Source organism: Tachypleus tridentatus, chromosome 8 (genome assembly GCF_004210375.1).
Source record: "Tachypleus tridentatus isolate NWPU-2018 chromosome 8, ASM421037v1, whole genome shotgun sequence".
NCBI lineage: Eukaryota > Metazoa > Arthropoda > Merostomata > Xiphosura > Limulidae > Tachypleus > Tachypleus tridentatus.
Genome location: NC_134832.1, coordinates 75,841,073 through 75,865,522, shown reverse-complemented (window position 1 = coordinate 75,865,522; position 24,450 = coordinate 75,841,073). Strand labels below are relative to the sequence as shown.

The 24,450-nt window shown below is 34.6% G+C and overlaps 1 protein-coding gene across 1 annotated transcript in view; it reads left to right on the top strand.

The window, feature by feature from the left end:
• Window positions 1-24,450, top strand: part of LOC143222709 (xylosyl- and glucuronyltransferase LARGE2s-like) — a 42,555-nt gene that overhangs the window by 5,144 nt on the left and 12,961 nt on the right. Inside the window, exons 2-9 of the mRNA XM_076449593.1 lie at window positions 9,059-9,187; window positions 11,115-11,277; window positions 16,278-16,391; window positions 16,786-16,856; window positions 18,674-18,834; window positions 19,204-19,315; window positions 19,753-19,911; window positions 24,221-24,343. Coding sequence (XP_076305708.1) covers window positions 9,072-9,187; window positions 11,115-11,277; window positions 16,278-16,391; window positions 16,786-16,856; window positions 18,674-18,834; window positions 19,204-19,315; window positions 19,753-19,911; window positions 24,221-24,343 — 1,019 coding nt within the window. The 5' untranslated portion in view covers window positions 9,059-9,071. The remainder of the gene's footprint in view (window positions 1-9,058; window positions 9,188-11,114; window positions 11,278-16,277; window positions 16,392-16,785; window positions 16,857-18,673; window positions 18,835-19,203; window positions 19,316-19,752; window positions 19,912-24,220; window positions 24,344-24,450) is intronic.

Below are 24,450 nucleotides of genomic sequence, written 5' to 3'. Positions count from 1 at the left end.
AATTATTTTTTCTTTTCTTTTTAGTCTTGCTAAAATATAGCTACAACTTTATTGTAATGTTTCTCTTGTGTAGTTATCGAGGGATTTTTGTCTGTGATTAAAACTTACAGTTTGTAGATGATTATAATCCTGTTTCTGCTTGGGTGAATATGGTTTTGGTGTTGTTACATAATTCCAACGACAGTACTTTAAATAATTAACTTGGTAAGCAAGAGACGAAAGAATTAATGCGCAAACCCTATTGATATCTTCACCAACATTACATCAACGAAATTCTTATAATATCCAGTAAACGCGGGAAGATAAGGAAACATGAAAGTAATTCACCCATATAGTTACTGAGCGAATCATATATGTCTTAAAACTTGATGAGTAAATGAAAAATAGTATAGAGGAAAAAACTGTTTGTAAGCAATGTTAATATTATTAAAGGACCTGTTTTACTGTATATAAACATTGATAACATGCTGTAAAAGTTGGACATACACTCTCAAAACAAGTGAACCCTTAGTAATAAATGGCTCACCATTTTGTTTAGTCTTTGCGCGGAAATGTTAAATTGAATGGTAATAATATTACATCTTTAAGGTATTTATAGGGAGGAGATTTGTAGTAACATTTTTCATACTTTTCTTAACTAAAACATTAGTTTATATCAATGTCTTAAAGAAAAAAAGGCAAATGAACTACAAAAATCTGCAGAAGTTTAAAGATTAGCTCTTCGTCCTTTGGCAGTAGTATATACTTGTATCACTATTGAATTTATTTTGAACGTTCTCGCTAAACTAGACAAGCTATATTTGCATAAGCTGTTCCTAATTATGAACTGATAAACTAGAAGGAAGACAATTAGTCAACAGCATTAACCGCTAACTTACTCTTCGACTGTTGTGATTAAACAGTGGAATTTGACAGTCACTCTCATAAAGCACTTCCACTGCAAAGAGTTCGGCATACTAACCATTGGGACAGACTCGGATTGCTCTCTGAAGTTTATTGTTTGCTTTTGAATTTCGAGCAAAGCTACACGAGGGCTATCTGCGCTAGCCGTCCCTAATTTAGAAGTATAAGACTAGAGGGAAGGCAGCTAGTCACCACAGCCTACCGCAAACTCTTGGGCTACTCTTTTACTAGTGGGATTAATCGAAATATTATTACGCCCTCACGGCTGAAAGGGCAAGTATGTTTGGTGTGCCGGGGATTTGAGCCCATGACCCTCAGATTACGTAAAGTTTTAACTTTACGTATTTGTCGTTTAGATTGGATGCCGTAAAAATATTGTAAAAATAGATATTATGTTCTGTATTCTGGTTACCATACTGTGGTTGTCCTATTCTTCCTTACGGCTCATTAGGAAGAGCAACCTTTTTACAACTGGATGCAAGAAATAATGGTATAATCACTGATTACTTATTCCAGTAAATAACTTAATACAACTTTTGCAAATAAATGTTTTAAAGTAAAAACTTTAAAGAAGAATATATCAAATCGTTTATTGTACGGTAAACAGAAAACAACGATGAAACTGCCTTTAGCAAATTCACAAGACTACTTGGTGGAATTATTTTTACTTACGAAACCTTAGCCAAATACTTTGGCTGCTGTATCTTTCGTATAAATAGGGGAGACTAGATAAAAAGTACGGTTTTATTCGATTTTTTATTTGAAATAAAGCTAAAATGTCACAAAGAAAGTAACAAAATGATTTTTGACATTCTGACAATGAAGTTAGACATACTATTATTTAAACTGTTTGTAAGGTTAGTGATATAGTATAATGTTTGTATTATTCCTGATGCTGCGAACGGACCCCAAAACAGACTTCAGAAGTGGGTAAGGGAAATGACATTATTTTAATAACCCACGACTTTTTTAAAAATATATATTTAAAAACTACTTAAACTTTAATCCTGGCGCCAAAATAAATTTTTACCTTGGAGTGCAAACGCCAATTAAGAAAATTTGATTTTTTGTTTATTATATATTTTGTTCACGTTTGCTACTAACAACCTAGCGTTGTGTTTTGTAAATAAATGTTTCGCTTTTGAATGTGAGTACTTATTGGTATAGTTTGGTTTTGCGCAAAGTATGCCCGTTTAAAATCTTAGTCTAAAATTCAGGTAGACATTCGACTAAAAGATGAGATAGAAATATTTAAATATTGAAGACTAACGAAAAACACCGTAGAGAAATTGACTTAGACATTGCGTAGGTAAGATAGAAGTTGTGTAGCTTGGATAATGTGGATTTAGTGAATTTTAGAGAACAAATGACCCTGGCCTTTGAACGTTAAACTTACTACGTAGCGATGGAAAGTTATGAAATTAAGTTTTGTGTGTCTGTATATTCACATTGCATTTTAATTGATATCAATTTATCTTACAATTAAAACCTAAAGTGTATATATTTGTTAAATTTCGTACAAAGCTTTTTTAGGGCTATCTGTGCTTGTCGTCCCAAATTTAGAAGTGGGGAGTGCAAGTTATCCAGAACCACCCACTATTAACTTTTGGGCTATTATTATACTAATGAAAATTGTAATTGACCGTCACGTTGTATTGAATCCACAGCTATATATATGTTTTAAAATTAAATCTGGACAAGGAATATGAAAATGGTTTCACTATTTTTAAACAAGTTATAACTATGCCTTCCTGTGGATCAGTGGGTAAAACACTGAAAACCTAAGTTTGATACCACCGATTGGTAGAATAGATATCCCATTGTGTAACACCTTACTCTTAATAACAATGAAACAAAATCATTGCTTCAAAACGTAGTTTTACAGATTTAAAAACATATTTTAAGGGGAAAAGGCTAAGGCAACCTGTAAGAAGAAACTAATGAGCTTTACATTGGAAAGCTTTATTATAGCAAAGCTAAATGCTTATTTCTAAGAATTGGACGCACCTATTTGCAGGTAGTTCATGAGTAAGTTTGGGCGAACCTTCCATAAGCAAAATATGTATATATTTATTGTCTCCTCCCGTTCCACTCCCAGACCCATTAAATGTTATAATATATTTATTACTGTGACAAACATTGAGTCTAGTTGTATAAATGTGGATGTTATTAAATAGTTGATATTACGTTGGAATTTATTGTTAGTACAATTATTAGGTTGTGGGGAAAAAATAAGTTGGGATAAAATTCTAAGGCCATGTGAGACGAAATGTACACCATGGCCTTTGTATCGGAGCTTTAACGAAACGATTCTCTTAAAAATATTTGTTTTTATTTTGATTCAATTCTTTAAAAATCATATGATTTTATAATTTATAGAATGTAAAAATACTGAGCTGAAATCCAAGAAATCATTCATCTCCGTCTAAAATTTCAAGACTTCAGGCATAGTCTTAATGTTAAAGCGAAAGACACCATTTACTTAATTTCAAACACTGTAAGTGATAAGTGATTATATCATATACGAAGGAAAGTTAGTTATATCCGTTTACTAATTTCTGTAGTCACCTGAAATTCAAACAAATGTTGGTTTTATTAGTTTACGAGAATCTTGCAGCAGTTGTCAAGGTAGTAGTACTATATAGCGTGAATGGTGAAGGGCATGATGAATGTAACATGATTATACATTCCTGTTGTAATTGAAGCAACCCAATAAATAATTGGTAGAGGAGCTATACTCCATTATACTTCTAAACAAAAAGTATTGTGTAAAAATATAATCAAGGTTTGGGTATTAATAATAGTAACGTTTGCGTACTTGGTTTAATTAGTTCAAGTCACGAGTTGTGTATGTTTACAGGACTTGCGCAAGCTTAGCGATTCACGCACATAAATCGTGAGTGATCGAAATGCAGCGTGAATTTGGATTTTAAACACTCGCACAGATGCAATAACTTTAGGTGTCTTAATTCCTTTTAAACTATCTTCAATAGATCAGAATAATTACGGCAAGGGATACATTTAAATTACGTTCTCAGAATTAAGTTATTAGCTGCGCGTAGAATGCAAATCCTCTTGAAGGAATTAGAACCTTAAACAATTATAAATTGCAACGTAGTCCTATCAATCAATAACATTGGCTCCTTTTTGATTGGAAGCTGATTTTTGTATATTGCATCATCAATTTCTACATTATAATGCATTGTCATTAGGCTTCTCGAGTTTTTTTTTTATTTCTGTATCTCGAGCTTACACGGCAGCAGAGCATGGTGTATAATTTCTTTAAAAATATTTTTTAAAGTTGGAAATCTCAGGTACGGATTTTCTTTTAGAGAGGCTCTTGAAAGATCCCGTCTTTTAATTATTAAAAATTATGTTTACATCCTTAATTCGTTACGAGGAAAAGATTCTTAGATCGCCTTCCATTTTAGTGAACGTGCAGTAATATTCCACTCGTAATACAAAATTGTTTGAACTATTCGTTCTAATCTCATTCGTGCACATGTACATGATTAGGCTGCTCAGAATAATAAACGTACGATAAGATATCGCGTGGTAAAACTTTGATAAGCTCATGCAATTAAACATAGTGATTAAATATGACTTGAAGTGATTATAGAACTTTGCCATTGGTGGTAGGAGAAGAAAGTAATGTAAAATTCCTAAGACGCCCTCTTTAAGTGCCTAACACATACTACACTTCTCATTTCTACATTCGCCCCACGCCTGCGTAAACTCACTTGTATTTTCATATCTGCTTAAATTAGTTATGTTTTATTATGAGGTGGATGTGAAGCGGATGAATGCATATAGATACGAGTTTGTACTACCTTTTACCAAAGTAACAATGTTCACTTTGAAGCACAAAAAATTAGTTTTTATGAGCTTCAGGTTCATAATATCAAAAAGCAATGAGTGCAGTTATCTTGACTATTAACAAACTCAAAATTCGTAGTCGGTCAACATAAAAAATAAACAAGCAAGCCTTAATAATAAAATAGATTTCTATCATCCGTTGTTTTATGTTTCAAATTTAGTAAAGATAATCAGTCTTCGTTTCAAGATGCACATCTGTCTGTAAAATGAACAACCAATTACTCAAGTGCTTTGGTTTGGTCAACGGTAAGTTTACAGACCTGTAACACTAGCATCAAGGGTTCTATTATACGCGGCCCGACATGGCCAGGTGGGTTAAGGCGCTCGACTTGTAATCTGAGGGTCGCGAGTTCGAATCCCCGTTGCATCACACATGCTCGACCTTTTAGCCATGGGGGCATTACAATGTTATAGTCAATCCTACTATTCATTGGTGAAAGAGTAGCCCAAGAGTTGGCGGTGGGTGGTGGTGATTAGCTGTCTTCCTTCTAGTCTTACATTACTAAATTAGGGACGGCTAGCGCAGATAGCCCTCGTGTAGCTTTGCGCGAAATTAAAAAAAAAAACCTATTTTCTGCGATAGACATATCGCTAACTAGAAAAGTAATAACTGAATTCTTAAACCAAAATTTTAAGTAAAACAATGAATTAAGCACTTGTTGAGCGCCTGCAAAATTTATTACAAACCGAACTAAAAACTTGCAATCCCATTTTAAAGTTATATTTTAATTATCTTAAGTAAAAATCTATTTTCGGAGTAGCATTTATATCGCGTGTAACGGATTTACTGTTATACGTTTAATACCTACGTTTGTTTCAGTTTGATGCATGTGACGTATATTGTTGGATGTGTATTGTGCGAGTCTCGTAAGTTCTCTAAATTTGTAGAATATTCTTGAGGATAAGAATCTTGTTGTTTTTTTGGAATTTTGCACAAAGCTACTCGAGGGCTATCTGTGCTAGCCGACCCTAATTTAGCAGTGTAAGACTAGAGGGAAGGTAGCTAGTCATCACCACCCACCGCCAACTCTTGGGCTACTCTTTTACCAACGAATAGTGGGATTGACCGTAACATTATAACGCCCCCACGGCTGGGAGGGCCAGCATGTTTGGCACGACTCGGGCGCGAACCCGCGACCCTCAGATTACGAAGCGCACACCTTAACGCGCTAGGCCATGCCAGGCCTTGGGTATGAATCAACAATATTTGTTTTATGAAAACGCTAGTATGTTTTCGAGCATTGTTGAACGTTTTATAAATTCGCTTTAAATTATATAAACAAACACGTCAAGAGACAGAATACTGTTTGTCAGAAACAGTTAGTATACTGCAAGCCTCGGGAGCTATAATTGTGATTAAAGCTTATTAATCAGAATACTACAGAATTTGATTAGGTACTTTTATGTATTTCGAACATTATAAACCGTTTAACTTCAGCGAATTACCTTCAGACGTTAGTATTTCTATGAAGACATTAGTTATTGTCGTTTGTGAAAACTTGCAAGTTTTTTAAGTGAGCTAACTAGCCGTCAAGAGAAGTGTACAGGTGTATCAACAAATTAATTTATTCTTTGTGAACGTCAATAAAAGATTCAGTTCCAGACCAGGTGTAAGACTCAATATTGTTTGTAAGTTTGTAAAACTCGTGTATATAAACTATGATTTGTTATGACTAAGTAAATAACCGCTGTTATAACTTTATTGCGCGTATTAAAATGTATTTGTGTTGAGAAAGAAAATTGTGTATAAATCTTATTGGTAAATATCGTAAATTTGATACATATCAACATTCAATTAACTTCTAAATTTAAATTCAAATTTCTAGATGTTTGAAATCGTAATACGTAACACGATAAGTTGGAAACTCGTCCAAGATTAATTATAATACGTAATGCGTGCCTTAAATACTTCATCAGCGTGTTTTTTTGTTTTTTTTAGCAAAGTGCCTTTTGTCTTTACTATATTTTACTTTTATAATTGAAATATATAAAAAAAACATTAATACATGAGTGAATACCAACTTACTAACTACCTTCGTGATAATATTTTTTTTTTGCCAAATGCTACTAAATATGTTAATTCTAAAAGAATCAAACTCTTAAAATACTAAAAATATAAAATAATTCTATTTGAGACCTTTTAAAAAAAATTACAGGTGTTTAGTTATTGTAGCTCAAACAGATTTTAGAGTGAAATCATTACGGGAAGGACATACTAATAGCTTTATTCTGCATGCAAGTAAATTCCCTTTCGGTGGACTCAGCAGATAGCCCGATGTGGTTTTGCTATAAGAAAACGCAAGATTCAAACAAGCAGAATCAAAATAACATTAATAAATAAATTCGTAAGTTAAATAAACGAATAAATAAGAAAGGCCTTACTGAAATAACGTTATCACGCTCCATTCTTTTAGGGTGCCTTCCATAAATAACGTGCACATTGTTTGAATGTTGATAACAGTGTCATAATGATTGTGTATTAAAGTAAGAGCTCTCTGTGTTTCTTTGATTTGTACATCTCAAAGCTCGGCATGACTAGGTGGTTAAGGCAATCGACTCATAATCCGAGGGTCACGGGTTCGAATCTCCGTTGCACCAAACATGCCATTTCAGCCGTTGGGGCGTTATGATGTGATGGTCAATCCCACTATTCATTGGTAAAAGAATAGCCCACGAGTTTGTGGTGGGTGGTGATGACTAGCTGCCTTTATTTACACTGCTAAATTAGGGACGTCTAGCGCAGATAGCTCTCGAGTAGCTTTGCACGAAATTCAAAAACCAAACCAGTCACTAAAGGAAATTCTTGCTTTATAAATTTGACATTCTTGGAAAAGATTACTGCTTATGTAGATGAAGATGAGGATGTAGATTTGATGTAACTGGATTTTGAAAAAAAAAAAATTGACAAGTTACTACATTAAATGACTTGTGAAAAATAATATCTATAGATATGAGAAATAAATTAGTCAATTGAATAGAAGAGTGGGTAGAAGGAAAAAACCGGAAGGTTGTAACAAATGGATCTCAAAGTGGATTAAGTGGTGTACCTCAGGTCTAAGTGTTAGGGCCTTTGTCCTTTTTGCGTCCGTGACATTGATTGAAGAATATTAAATATATTACTTAAATTTACAGATGATATTAAAGTCGTGTGTCACTAGTTGTAAAGAAAACGCTGTTAATGATCTAAATCTTTTCGTAAATTTGATAAGTTGGGCAAGTAAACGGCAAGTAAATTTAAATTATAATAATCGCGCAAGATAATCCATGTGGGTTATCTTAATTTGAGTTATAAATATAATTTGGATGGAATTTGTTTTAACAGTGTCATGAAAGAAAGGGATCTAGACGTAATAGTTGTCTAAAGAGGTTATAATTTCATTGTATATGTCACTGTTTATGCCACATTTGGAGTATTGGGCTTCTTAACGTAGGAATGATATTGAGTTGTTGGAGAGGGTTCAGAGGAGTTTTACTGGAATAAAAAAACAGAAATCTCTCAAATTATTTTCTCTTGGAAAAAAAAAGGGTTAGAGGGATCTGATAGGGCATTTAAAATTGTAAAGGGATTGATAGTGTTGATGTATCTTGTTAATATAACAATGAGAATAGTAGGGCTAGGGGACACCAATATAAATTCTGGCAGTTATCTTCAGCTAAAAGTTTTAGTTTTTGGAACTGGTTGCCTTTGGATGTTTAGAGGCAGTAAATTTAAGTGTAATTAAGAGAAAGCTTGGTAAGTATATAAATGGCAAGTACTAGATTTAAGATTTTTAAAAATATATTTACTAACCGTTTCAATTTAGCTTAGAGGTTCGAGCAACTGAGATGGACCAGTCGGTCCATGTTGTCCAAAACGTTGTCATGCTATTTATCATTTATCTGCTCGCCATTTCAGCCATGGGGGCGTTGTAATGTGACGGTAAATCCCACTATTCGTTGGTAAAAGAGTAGCCCAAAAGTTGGCGGTGGGTGATGATGACTAGCTGCCTTTACTCTAGTCTTACACTGCTAAATTAGGGATGGATAGCGAAGATAGCCTGGAGTATCTTTGCTCAAAATTCAAAACAAACCAAAACCAATAATTTTTTGTTTGTTATTAGTAAAAGTGAACTTAAAATGAGCAATTTAATTTTATATTTCATCAATCGAGTAATCTTCAATGAAACTTTTAACTTACTTATTAGAACATTCTACTTTGTGTTTTTTATTATTTAAGGCTCTTTTCAAAAATTATGAAACATTTTATCTCATGCAGAGTTTTCTTTATTTTTCTTATTAGATTTAAAACTGCAATGAAAACTGAACGTTGCAAACGCTTTCTGTTCCAACTGATGCTATTTACCGTGGTTTGTATAGCAGCTTATATGTTCTGGATAAATTACTTTTCACCATCAACACTTACCGTTCTGTAAGTATAACTGTTTGAAGTTGAAATTCTTGTAACTTTATATGCAAAATTAGATTAAAATCAAATATGATGATTTTTCAGAATAACAACAACAATGGTTACACATTTCTAACACGATTTATGTGTATGGAACTGAAACTTTGAGCAAAACTAAGTTGTGGACACCTTTTATATCTATGTTCAAAAAATTATTAAACACCATTGGTAACTTTTATAAACAATCCATTTTTCTCCAGATTTCGTGGTAAATAAATGTATATATTGCCTTGTCACAAATACCACGACACCGCTTAAACACGTCATGCTGTCCATACACTTGACACTTTAATGAGTGTAAGTAGAGGGTCACACTAGGTATACAGAGTGGTGTATGTAAACGTAACATAATTTTTTGGGACATCATGAGACCTGCTGACCCATCTGGACTATCTCATCCCTTAAACTAAACCATTAATAAATAAATCAAAAAAATTTAAGGCCAATCCTTATCATTCATATATTTTTCAAGCTTTCTCTTAGACGTAATGTATTTTACTGCCCTGCCTCCACAACATCTAGAGGCAACCACTTCCAAAGGCATACCCCCTGTTATAAAAATAAAACTGTCTTAGCTGAAGATGACTCCTACCCTGCCAAAATCTATATTTGTGTCCCCTAGATCTGTAATTCTCACTGTGAGATATGAAAAATGTTGATACATCAATATTAGTAATCTTTTTTACAATCTTAAACACTTCAGTCAGTTCCCCTAACTCTTCGTTTCTCAAGAGAGAACAATTTGAGAGGTTTCTTCCTCTCCTCGTGTGACAACCCTACCATCAGTTATCACTTTAGAAGCCCTCCTCTGAACCTTTCCAAACAATACAATGTCTTCAAAGGTGAGGAGCTCAAGACTGAACACAGTACTCCACATGTGGTCTTACCAGTGACCTATACAATGCAATTGTAACTTTAAACTTGTACTGAATATTTCTGTAGATGCCATCTAAAATTATATTTGCCCTTTCACTAACAACATTACACTGTTTGGATGACTTATAATAAAGATACTAATACTATTACTCCAAGATCCCTTTCTTTCATGACGCTTAAGGTTATTCCAATCCAAATTATACTAAAGAGAGAGTAGGATACACGCTGATTGAAGTATAGGAAAATCAACAATGAAGTATTTGAATTCCTTAATCACATGATGTTTGAATCTAGTGCTCCTAATTTTATTTAATAACTAGTCACCTATATATAGGAAATTATTTTGTTATTATTGACGTGATTAGCACAGATGTATCATTATTAGCACTCATGTAAATATAGTAATATGTGTAATAAGATACACGAAATGTTTCCTGTTATTCGAAAATGTATATTTTAAAAGTTTTGTAAACCATCGTGTACTTGAAAGTTGACGGAAAAGCGATTTAGTTCTTTTATTCTCAACCTCTTCATTTTCGTTCATGCGTAAAATATTAGTTTCAGGTAACCACAGAATAGATGTAAAACAACTCTTGGTGAATCACGAATCTACGTAAATTTAGACAGATAAAAGTTGTGAAAAAAAACGATCCATAATACTAGGTTTCTTTGTTTACACACACGTGCACCACGCATATTTGGAATTGTATATAGTATATATCACTAAATCAAAAGAAAACTAACATATATTAAGTGTAAGTTTAGAATTGTATGACTGGTACATCAGAATCTTGAAAATCTATGAAAATATTGTATCATTACAAGTTTATTGCAACGTTTAATTATTTTAAGTCTGATACGTCATTTTAAGCACGTCGGATATAATCATTTGTTGGATATTATCTAATAAATTTTACTAAAGAAAAATTTGAGTTATTTATAATCCGAGGAACTAAGCAGAATCTTATGATATCATTATGCTATTGATTTCACTTTCTTTCTTTTGTGTGACTAGCAAACACTTAATTGTTCCGACGATGAGGCTGAACAAAAAGCCTAGAGAGAACCTTATTTTGCTTCAAAAAGTTCCTCATAACCAAATATTCAGTACAGGCTGGTGGAGCTCTTATTCTCATTGGTCTTTAAAGAAGATGTGTTATGATGGAGTGTGTTATACGGTAAAACGTTTAGAACTTTAAGTCACCTAATTAGTTTCAAATATAAAAATGAGTTATTAATTTTTTTATTCAAACTTTTTTCACCTAAACAAAAATCTAGAAAATACAGAAGGTTAGTTTTATTAAAGATATTGTTCGTTAATCTAATTGTTGATAAAACTCTCTGTTCCAGATTGACTACAACCACTTTATTAATCTGATTGTTGATAAAAACCGTCTTGGCTAGAGCTACTTTGTTAATCTGATTCTCTATAAAAAATTAATTGTCTATAAAACCGTTTCGCGACTATAACCACCTTGTTAATTTAATTGTCCATAGAAAAGGTCTCTAGTACAACCACCTTGTTCATCTAATTGTACATAGAACCTTGTCTCTAGTACAACCACCTTGTTCATCGAATTGTACATAGAACCTTGTCTCTAGTACAACCACCTTGTTCATCTAATTGTCCATAGAACCGTCTCTCTACTACAACCACCTTGTTAGTCTTATTGTCCATAGAACCGTCTCTCTACTAAAACCACCTTGTTAGTCTAATTGTCCATAGAACCGTCTCTCTACTAAAACCACCTTGTTAGTCTAATTGTCCATAGAACCGTCTCTCTACTAAAACCACCTTGTTAGTCTAATTGTCCATAGAACCGTCTCTCTACTACAACCACCTTGTTAGTCTAATTGTCCATAGAACCGTCTCTCTACTACAACCACCTTGTTAGTCTAATTGTCCATAGAACCGTCTCTCTACTACAACCACCTTGTTAGTCTAATTGTCCATTGTCCATACAACCACCTTGGTCTAACCCTCTCTCTCTACAACCACCTCTCTACTACAACCACCTTGTTAGTCTAATTGTCCATATAACCGTCTCTCTACTACAACCACCTTGTTAGTCTAATTGTCCATAGAACCGTCTCTACTAGTCTAATTGTCCATACAACCACCTTGTTGGTCTAATTGTCCATAGAACCGTCTCTCTAGTACAACCACCTTGTTAGTCTAATTGTCCATAGAACCGTCTCTCTACTACAACCACCTTGTTAGTCTAATTGTCCATAGAACCGTACAACCACCTCTCTACTACAACCACCTTGTTAGTCTAATTGTCCATAGAACCGTCTCTCTACTACAACCACCTTGTTAGTCTAATTGTCCATAGAACCCTATCTCTACTACAACCATCTTGTTAGTCTAATTGTCCATAGAACCCTCTCTACTACAACCACCTTGGACTCCATCTCTCTACTACAACCACCTTGTTAGTCTAATTGTCCATAGGACCGTCTCTCTACTACAACCACCTTGTTAGTCTAATTGTCCATAGAACCGTCTCTCTACTACAACCACCTTGTTAGTCTAATTGTCCATAGGACCGTCTCTCTACTACAACCACCTTGTTAGTCTAATTGTCCATAGGACCGTCTCTCTACTACAACCACCTTGTTAGTCTAATTGGCCATAGGACCGTCTCTCTACTACAACCACCTTGTTAGTCTAATTGGCCATAGGACCGTCTCTCTACTACAACCACCTTGTTAGTCTAATTGGCCACTACAACCACCTTGGACCGACCTCTCTACTACAACCACCTTGTTAGTCTAATTGGCCATAGGACCGTCTCTCTACTACAACCACCTTGTTAGTCTAATTGTCCATAGGACCGTCTCTCTACTACAACCACCTTGTTAGTCTAATTGTCCATAGGACCGTCTCTCTACTACAACCACCTTGTTAGTCTAATTGTCCATAGGACCGTCTCTCGACAACAACCACCTTGTTAGTCTAATTGTCCATAGGACCGTCTCTCTACCACAACCACCTTGTTAGTCTCGACAACAACCACCTTGTTAGTCTAATTGTCCATAGGACCGTCTCTCTACCACAACCACCTTGTTAGTCTAATTGTCCATAGGACCGTCTCTCTAGTACAACCACCTTGTTAGTCTAATTGTCCATAGGACCGTCTCTCTAGTACAACCACCTTGTTAGTCTAATTGTCCATAGAACCGTCTCTCTAGTACAACCACCTTGTTAGTCTAATTGTCCATAGGACCGTCTCTCTAGTACAACCACCTTGTTAGTCTAATTGTCCATAGGACCGTCTCTCTAGTACAACCACCTTGTTAGTCTAATTGTCCATAGGACCGTCTCTCTAGTACAACCACCTTGTTAGTCTAATTGTCCATAGGACCGTCTCTCTAGTACAACCACCTTGTTAGTCTAATTGTCCATAGAACCGTCTCTCTAGTACAACCACCTTGTTAGTCTAATTGTCCATAGAACCGTCTCTCTAGTACAACCACCTTGTTAGTCTAATTGTCCATAGAACCGTCTCTCTAGTACAACCACCTTGTTAGTCTAATTGTCCATAGAACCGTCTCTCTAGTACAACCACCTTGTTAGTCTAATTGTCCATAGAACCGTCTCTCTAGTACAACCACCTTGTTAGTCTAATTGTCCATAGAACCGTCTCTCTACTACAACCACCTTGTTAGTCTAATTGTCCATAGGACCGTCTCTCTACTACAACCACCTTGTTAGTCTAATTGTCCATAGAACCGTCTCTCTAGTACAACCACCTTGTTAGTCTAATTGTCCATAGAACCGTCTCTCTAGTACAACCACCTTGTTAGTCTAATTGTCCATATTGGACCGTCTCTCTACTACAACCACCTTGTTAGTCTAATTGTCCATGGACCGGACCGTCTCTACTACAACCACCTTGTTAGTCTAATTGTCCATAGGACCGTCTCTCTACTACAACCACCTTGTTAGTCTAATTGTCCATAGGACCGTCTCTCTACTACAACCACCTTGTTAGTCTAATTGTCCATAGGACCGTCTCTCTACTACAACCACCTTGTTAGTCTAATTGTCCATAGGACCGTCTCTCTACTACAACCACCTTGTTAGTCTAATTGTCCATAGGACCGTCTCTCTACTACAACCACCTTGTTAGTCTAATTGTCCATAGAACCGTCTCTCTAGTACAACCACCTTGTTAGTCTAATTGTCCATAGGACCGTCTCTCTACTACAACCACCTTGTTAGTCTAATTGTCCATAGGACCGTCTCTCTACTACAACCACCTTGTTAGTCTAATTGTCCATAGGACCGTCTCTCTACTACAACCACCTTGTTAGTCTAATTGTCCATAGGACCGTCTCTCTAGTACAACCACCTTGTTAGTCTAATTGTCCATAGGACCGTCTCTCTAGTACAACCACCTTGTTAGTCTAATTGTCCATGGGACCGTACAACCACCTTGTTAGTCTAATTGTCCTAGGACCGTACAACCACCTTGTTAGTCTAATTGTCCATAGGACCGTCTCTCTACTACAACCACCTTGTTAGTCTAATTGTCCATAGGACCGTCTCTCTACTACAACCACCTTGTTAGTCTAATTGTCCATAGGACCGTCTCTCTACTACAACCACCTTGTTAGTCTAATTGTCCATAGGACCGTCTCTCTACTACAACCACCTTGTTAGTCTAATTGTCCATAGAACCGTCTCTCTAGTACAACCACCTTGTTAATCTGATTTTCTATAAAACCGTCTGTCCGAGCTCAACTACAACCGCCTTATTATGTTCGTGTAATGGGAAATGTGCGAGAAGGTGCGTACTGTTATACACGTGGGTGATCCAAGTTAAATGGCTGTTCATTAGAATTATCTTATTAAGTGACACATCTTCACAATTTATAAAATGGGAATGTTTTTAGCGTAGCACAAAATGGACTGTTTTATAAATGAGAAAAAAAGAGAGAGAGGGAATATTTCCAAATATTTTGTTTTATTATAAGTTAATCAGCAGACACGTGTTTTATGATGGACGAACTAGAGTACAACTGTAGTGGGGCATTTTAGTGTCCTGTAGATAAGAAAAGTAATCAAAGAATAAGGAAAAAGGAAAAAATGCTATACGGAATTAGACATGCATTTCTGATTTTAATTGAATTTGAAGAAACATGACAAGCATAACGCCAAACAAAGTGAATTTGTTATAAGTGCAAAAACCAATCAAAGTGACAAGTGTGCAAGACAAGAGAGAACCGTTTCTTAATGGAGAGGTTTTGTTTATTTTATTTTATAGAAACTACTCAATGGAGTATTTGTCTGTTCATTGCAGTATTTGTGTGCTGTCAATCCATAAACTTACCACTGACCAGCTGGAGAACTTGGATGAAGCTTTCAACAGAAAGAATTCTGGAGCAAATACGAAGATATTATGAACTAGACTGTAGGCAAACACAAAGCGACAACCGCCTCAAAGTGAATCCATTACTCGAGTAATTAATCGTTTTGCCAAAAATGGGGAAGCAGACGTATCCTTACTGTCACTAAGCTCACCAGCATGGCCGAAACATCTGCAGGAATTGCATAACATTCAACAGGGAAAATCTCTGAGTGACATCAAAGGGAAACAACCAATAAAAATAAGCAATTAAGGCAGTCACAAGCTACACTCATTTCAAAATCAGTTTCTGTTGTTAAACCTACTGACTGCCATACGTGGGATTATGTGAAAGTTTTAAATCTTTCAGATTAATCTGCATGAAGTACAAGTAACAACTTGTAGAGTTTCTGTGGTTTAAATACTGCAATTTAACCAACATCAAGAAGATTAATTCCTGAAATGGAAATGTTTTTCTGAACTTTTTTTCCTAAAATAACTTTTATAACTAGTTTCTGTTCTCCTACATTTATGGTCAACACATAAATCATGGATTCAGAATTTTTAATTAATTTACTTTTTTAGTTTGTCGATGATGCATAAAAATTGGAAAGCTCTAAACGAATCCACAAATATCAAAGAAATATATAAATTTCGTCTATTTTCACTAATGTCTAACACACATTTCCCAAAGCATGTTCAATGTTCGATTTTATTGTTTCCTGATCTTAAAGTTTCTAAGAAAAAGTCGTTACGTAATTGTAAATGGTGTATATTTATACTGTTTGGTTTACTAGCCATAAGAGTTTGGTTCTATTACACAGACACTTAAAACACAATGTTCACGAACGAGTAGTCAAGTATTCCAGTACATACCGATTAAAACGAAAGCCTTACTCAGAGGAATCAACATTTCAATGGAAGTTGTTGGGAAAAAAGTAAGTAACATATCTTCGGAAAACCATTTTATTTTATTTATAATAATTTTAGTTCCAAATCATTCTTTGTATTTTGGTGTTATTTAAAGTGACAATAAATAATTTTTGATATAGAATGCTAGAATGAAACTTAATACATTTTCCATATTTTACTGTGGAATGTAGTTTGTGTAAAATTTCGCAACTTTTACGTATATGACCAGAGGACTTTTGATATTATTATCTTATTATTCTAGAAGTGCTGTGAAAGCAAAAAAATCTCTCATCGCAAACACTGAAGTGTATAATATTTCAGTGCTATTATAGTGTATATTTTATATAGTTTCCTGTCTTACTTGGCATATTCTGTGTTTTGTATGATTATTATATTCTGTAATTGCTTCTTGATTTTCAGAAATCTTCCGCATCTAGAATGAGTTTGTTGGTTGGCATTAGGCTTAGCAACGGAACTTTAAAGTTGTTCAGGTATGTGTAAAGCTTTTAACCTAACATTTTTCTCCGAAATGTGATTTCATGTTCGAAAATCAACTTATTTAGAACACAATCACTATAATAATACAAAACATATAAGCGAAAATTGTATGTCAATAATTAACTTGTTAATTTCATAGACAAATATAACAAGTTTTAATAAGCTTATTAAATTTGTATTCGTTTTATGCTAGTTGTTGATAATACTTTAACTAGAAAGATACCTGCAAATTTTCGCGGTGAAATTAGTATCTGTTGCGACATCACTTGTTTGAATACAGAATTTCCAGAACGATACAACATATTCTAATCTCAGACACAGAAGTCTAACAGGAAAGCCGACGAAGGGCTATTGCCCGAAACATTGTTTTCGTGTTCACTAATAAAATTATTTTAATTGGCGAGTTTGTCACCATTACCAAAATCTAAAGTCCACTTTTCTTAGGCCTAACATTAAGTAAGCCTTTATTAAGTACAGCCTATGTTCGAAAAAAAGAGATAAATTAACACTAAGTTGCACTGTTTGCGTTAGTTTAATTCAGGCTAAACTTTACTGTACTTTAGCTACCGATAAAAAATCTTACATTGTTATTCTACGACTTGACGTTATACGTGTCATTAGTTTCTACACTACAAGATCATAAAACAAATTAGTTACATAGTAGTGTCATTATAAGTGATTATTTTTCTGTGTCAGTTATTCGTTGGAAATTTGTGGCGTATAATTGATGCTAGCCACCCCTATGGTTTGAACTGTCACTTAGTAGTTTGGTTTTCTCTGCAACTTCATAATGAACGAATTTAAAACGCATACACCAATTTTACAGCTGTTTGTAATTGTACAGGTGGGAAATGATTTTCTGTTAATTTATTGTGCAGAACCAAAGTTTTTTTTCTTCTATTACACATTTAATTTCTAAACAGCAGTGAATTTATGGGTTTACTACACCCTATGCTAAAACAAAGAAATTATTATACAATCTTACCTCTTGGCTGGATGAAAGTTTTGGTTTTAAACGAGTGTTGTTTGGAGTTATATACCACAATAACATACATAAAAATATTTAAATTGGGTGTTTTGTTTAGCACAAAGCTACATAATTAGCTATCTGTACTCTCTTAACTGAGGGGAATCAAACCTCAAATTATAGCGTACCCATCGGGAGACAATATGTATTTTTTTAACTTTTCAAAGCTACTGAACGCATATAATATAACTACAAGAATGAATCACCATTTCCTTATAATATAGGCTCTGAGATATATATATTTTTAGAAATTATAATCGTTGTTTTTTCTGTTTGTGAGGCCCGGCATGGCCAGGTGGTTAAGGCACTCGACTCGTAATCCGAAAATTGCGGGTTCAAATCCCCGTCACACCAAACATGCTCGCCCTTTCAGTCGTGCAGGTATTATAATGTTATGGTTAATCCTATTATTCGTTGATAAAAGAGTAGCCCAAGAGTTGGCGGTGGGTGGTGATGACTAGCTGCCTTCCGTCTAGTCTTACACTGCTAAATTAGGGACGGCTAGCGCAGATAGCCCTCGTGTAGCTTTGCGCGAAATTCAAAAACAAACTTTTCTGTTTGTTTCGTGATTCTATATTTCTGGGCTGATCTATTCAAGGTATATAAAAGTCTTAGTGTCATAGAGACAAACTTTCCTCTAGTTGTGTTTGTGTTATAGGAATAACAGTTAAATAGCAATATTTTTTTCATGATATGTTTAACTTTTATTGCTCAGTGGATTTTCTGTATGAACTGTTTAGTTGTTGTTTTATTGTTGTCTTCTTTCTTTTTCTGGTATCTCAGGCGCTCGTCTGCACTTGATTTTGTACTGGAGCCATCACCAATAAGACTAGTGTATAAATCGCCACCTGAAGTTACAATCTGGGGAATAATTTTGATGTTGGAATGTGGAGGCAAAGTTTCAGACGCCGGTTTTAAAAATGTCGCCGTCTTTCCTATTTCAGGTTACGATGATGACTAAGAGCAATAGGTTTTTATATGAATCGTAAATTAGCATAGCTAATGGAGTTACATCACTTTGGACATTATTCAAACCATATCGCATAGAAATAATATCGTGAAATCACAATACTGAATTAAGTTTTAATGTTAAATTCCAAAAATAATTGTTAATAATCAATCACCTTATAATAGTGTTTGTGAAGACAGTTTTACACTATCAAGTTCTTTAAAGTTTGATATTCGTGAAGAAAAATAAAATATTCCTTGAATATAGCAGAAAAGAAATATTTTTTTCTTCTTTACAAAAATGTATTTTGTTAGTTTATCTAGTATTTACTCTTTTATTATTATTATTATTATATTTTATTTAGAATTACGAACACGTAGTGATGTTGTGGACACCTGTTTTCAAGAACCAGAAAGAACATTAGACGTACCACCCTGCCATCTAAATGAGGAACCTATCTTGGTACCACCAAAAACGTATGAAACTGTATTCAAGAAATTGTTTGACATATTATTTTTAAGTGTTAGTTCAGGGAAAACTTTGCACAGTTAGAAAGAAAATTCTTGTTTATATAACTATTAAGTATGTGTGGAATGTTATTGTGAATGTTTAGAACTTAATGATGTTTATGGAACCAATGTATATGACACAGTTGGGATACAGTTATAAATGTTTAGACATTATAATAACTTAAAGTTTTCGTGTTAACTTTAACAAAACCTGATACAAATGAATGACAGCCTTATTCAGACAGTGGATAAACAAACAAAAGCTTTCCATACAAAGGTATTATGAAAACAAATGCACTATTTCAGCTTAAAAACTAACGAATACATTTTGATTCTTGTATAAAAGATGAAATATTGAAACGTTTGTTAATACGTTGACTTTTATGGTTTTTTGAAATTTACAGATTAGCCAATGAAACGTCTGTAACTCTGGCAACCCAACTAACGATGAGTAGGTTAAAACTCCTCAACCAAACACTGGTACCGTGGGAAGGAGCTGTTTCTATTGTGTTTTTTCTTCCTTTATTTGGGAAAGAAGATGAAGCTCGAGTGCTTTCTGAAAAGTAACCGTCTTCATCATCATCATCGATTAATTAATGATGTAGTTAAATTTTATATTGCTAAAAAGTAACCTAAAAACACTTGGGTAGATTTATTTTAAACTTTAGTACGTAGGTTCTTTATTTCTGTATGCGTATGAATGCACACACACACACACACACACACACACACACACACACACACACTGCTGGTCAAAATCTTAAGGCCAATGAACATAAAGAAAAAATATGCATTTTGCGTTGTTAGACTTAACCACTCATTTGAGTAGAGCTTCGAAAGATTAAAAATGTTTTCAGCATTTAATAGGGAAAATGAGAATAATATGAAATTAGCCTAAATACTAGCTGGTCAAAAGTTTAAGGCCATACCGTTAATTGGTAAACACGTAACGATATTTAGTCATTTGTGTTCAATCATTAGCGTTGTCAACATCTCCTACTGACATCTCCTGTGTTACATTGGGTAAAAACATGGCAAAGGTTAAAAATTTGACAGAGTTTGAACGTGGCAGAATTGTCGAGCTGCAAAAGCAAGGTTTCTCATTGTGCCATCGCTGGTGAGATTGGGGGTGGTAAAACTACTGTTGCAAATGTCTTAAAAGACCCTGAGGGATACGGAACGAAAATTTCAAGTGGTCGACCCAAGAAAATTTCGCTTCCGTTGAGCAGGGGGATTCGACTGGTTGTCCGGCAAGACACCAGCCGATCGTCGAACCATATTAAGTCTCTTACGGACGTAGAATACAGCTCAAGAACAATAAGACGGCATCTACGAGAGAAAGGCTTTAAAATCCGTAAACGTCTTCAAAGACCAGGCCTCCTTCCACAACACGAAACAGCTCGGTTAATCTTTGCTGAGAAGCACCAACCAAACATGGGACGTAGAAAAGTGGTAGAAGGTTTTGTTCTCTGATGAGAAAAAATCTAACCTGGATGGTTCTGATGGCTTTCAACGTTACTACAACATAAGGATATCCCACAAAATGTGTGGGAAAATGTGGACATTTTCCACACGACACATTGGAGGAGGTTCCATCATGATCTGGGGTGTTTTCTCCATTTGGACCATCCAGCGTGTTCGCCCGAACTGAACCCCATTGAAAATATTTGGGGGTGGATGGCAAGGGAAGTCTATAGATATGGACGTCAATTCCAAACAGTGCATGATCTTCGTTAAACCATCTTCATCACTTAGAATAACATCCCAGCCAGCCTTCTGCAAACGTTTATATCGACCATGCCAAAGCGAATTTTTGAAGTTATTCGCAATGACGGCCGTGTAACTCACTACTGAAACCACTTGTTGTACATTTCCTACCCTGTTTAGGACTTCGTTTTGGTATGGTCTTAAACTTTTGACCAGCTAGTATTTAGACTAATTTCATAGTGTTCACATTTTCCCTATTAAATGCTAAAAAAGGTTTTTATTTCTATTTTCCATTTTCCTATTTTCATCTTTCGAAGCTCTACTCAAATAAGTGGTTGAGTCTAACAACGCAAAATACATATTTTTTCTTTATGTTCATTGGCCTCAAGATTTTGTCCAGCAGTGTTTATATATATATATATATATATATTTCAAGTTAATAAGAAACAACGACAAATCGTTTTGACTTACTGATTTGTTATTGTTTATGAAAACGGTATTACTTGTAAAAAAAATCGTGTTTAGCAGTTTCCATAATAGTATGACACATAGTTTACGACCACGATATGTATAATCAAAACTTACAAGTCCATTTGTAAAGGTTGTATATTGTGAAACCTTACAAGTCCACTTTAGCGATACATTGTTAAAAACACCATAGTAATACAAAGTGTTTCATAACCCACTCGTCCCAATGAGATCAGGTAATAAACTAAAGGCCCGAGGACAGAGGCCTGTAACAAATATATGCTCTACTAATTATGTTTTATACATGCTTTCTTTTTGTCATGTTGTGACGTGATATCTTGTATATAGTATTTTGAAGTTGCGGGTATTATTCCTATTAAAAGCGTGTGGGCTAAATGGTTAAGTCACATGCTATTTGTATAAGTTTTAATTTATTAATATACAAAACTTATTATTCAAGGAATAGTTTGGATATCAAATCATTTTTAAACAATTAAAACTGCAAAACATTATTTGAATATTTTTTACCGCTATTCTTGCCTTCCTTGTCAACCTTGCGATACACGTAATCTTGCTGTTCTTGTTAACCTGCAGAAAAAGTATATCTTTCAGCTTTCAGAACAAGTCTAATCTAGTGTTTCTTCCCAAATGAAAACGGAATAACGTTTTAGTAATAATCCCTTTGGAAAAGCCAAATTAAACATTTCTATACTTATGTCGTAGTTTAGAAACGTGACATTATTTACATGGCCGAGTGCAACCTAGTGGACATCGTGTGGGACTGTGGAGCTTACCTTCCGTGGTTTATGCCCCGTTATAGTTTGTACACATGTATCGTGCTCTGCATTTTGGGGTCGGAGTGCGTATTAAGAGTGAAGGTCAAATCCTACTGTTCGTCTAAGAATAGTAGTCAGAGTTGTCATCGTTGATTAGCTCATTTCTCTCTAGTTTAAAACTTTAAAACTAGGGATGTGTAGTGTGAAAAAGTTTGTGCGAAATCCAAACAAAAAAAAACCTATTTACTAATATTTAATATATTTATTTAGTAAAGATAAAACCATTTCCTGTAGCTAACTTATGTGTTATTGGTGTGACAATTTGTGGTGTAAGTGGTAGTTGAATAACGACAATTTCATTAAATAAATTGGTCAAATTTATTATAAGTGAAGGATAAAATTCGTAATTCACTTGATTCCACTGGAGACTTACTGGTACATTAAAACGAAATCGGAAACATTAAACATTTTATTTGATTTCTGTTTTAATAAAGCAAATCCTGTATTTATTCAATCGAAGGCTTTCGGTTTCAGAGGTAAATATGAGGGCTTATAACGCTAAAATTCTGGCTTCGATACACTCGATAGACACCACCATAATCTATTATTCAGCTTCTTACTTAACAACAAACAAATTTAATCCTAACATACTTTTCATGAATTAGAACTAAAAACAGACATTCGAGCACGTGTTTATTATTGTACTTTTGATGACATGCGTGAATAACCTACAGAACATCTATGTTAATATAAAATACTGCTTCCTCACACAGTTTTCATTCTATAGCTTCGAACGAACGTTCCAAGAATCCTTAAGACATCAAAACATTGAGAATGGTAGTTACAACGACCATTGACTGACTCAACCTGGTGATTAGGACGTTTGGCTCGCAAGCTGCGGGTCGCAGGTTCGAATCTCTGTCACCGAACATACTCAACCTTTCAGTCGTGGGGGCGTTATATTGTTACGCTCAACCCCACTAATCTTTAGTTTATAAAAAGAAGTAGCTCAAGAGTTGGCGGTGGGTGGTGATGACTAGCTGCCTTCTCTTTAGGTCTATCATTGTTAAAAAGTGGGACGACTAGTGCAGATAGCCCTCGATTAACTATGCGCGAAATTTTAAATAAACTTAAAGTCGAAAGTATTTAAAATGGTGGTTCCAACGACTATCACAGCATATTTTATGAATTAACCATGGTCGTAGCTACTTTTTCTGTAAAAACAAATTTGATTGGCAAACAGTCAGATGTAAATACATACGTTACACTTGTTGCTTACAAGAAACAGCCAATTACGGTAATATTTACTTTATTCGTGTTATTTAAAAGTTCAATGTTGTAATATCAAAAATAGATTGCTGTGTCTAATCGAATAACATTACCTTAACGTCTTAACTGACCCAGAAATATTTCTTAAATTATATGCACGTAATGTGTTTAAAAGCCTTTTCTCAAAATAAATATCTCATTTCCTGTGAATAGTGCTAAATTACACGAAAGTTAACTATGCATGTGATTTGTTAAACTTCATTACGTAAAATCTTTTGTAAAATCTCTTAGTCTAATAATGAAGATGCGGCATGGTGTGGTGGTTAAGGTCACCAAACATGCTTGCTCTTTCAACCGCATGAGTGCTATAATATTTCGGTCAATCCCACTACTTGTTAGTAAAGAGTAGCCCAAGAGCTGGCGGTAGGTGGTATTGACTAGCTGCCTTTCCTCTAGCCTATTACTGCTAAATTAAGGACGACTAGTTAAATATTTTTCGAAATTCGATGACGAAATTGAAACCAAAGTAACACTACAATAATAGACTAAAAGTTAAAATTAGGCATACCTGGAATTCATGTTAAAATGTTATATAGTCTAGATCGTAACGCTACTGTGGCTTATAATGCTTGAATCTACCACATTCTTTCAGAAATAAGGTGTATAATTTCATCAAGTATCATAATCTTGGGAATCGTGGACAAGTTACTATTGTTGTCGGGAACTGCACTTCCGAAAACTATCCCATCAACACTTTAAGGAATATTGCCATTAGGTAAGCTGTATAACTGGTTAAGCACTAGTGTCGTAAAGTTTCCATTTCCTAAAGTTTTAAAGAGTATTTATGATACAGGGATTTATTCACGATTTCGTTAGTTGAAA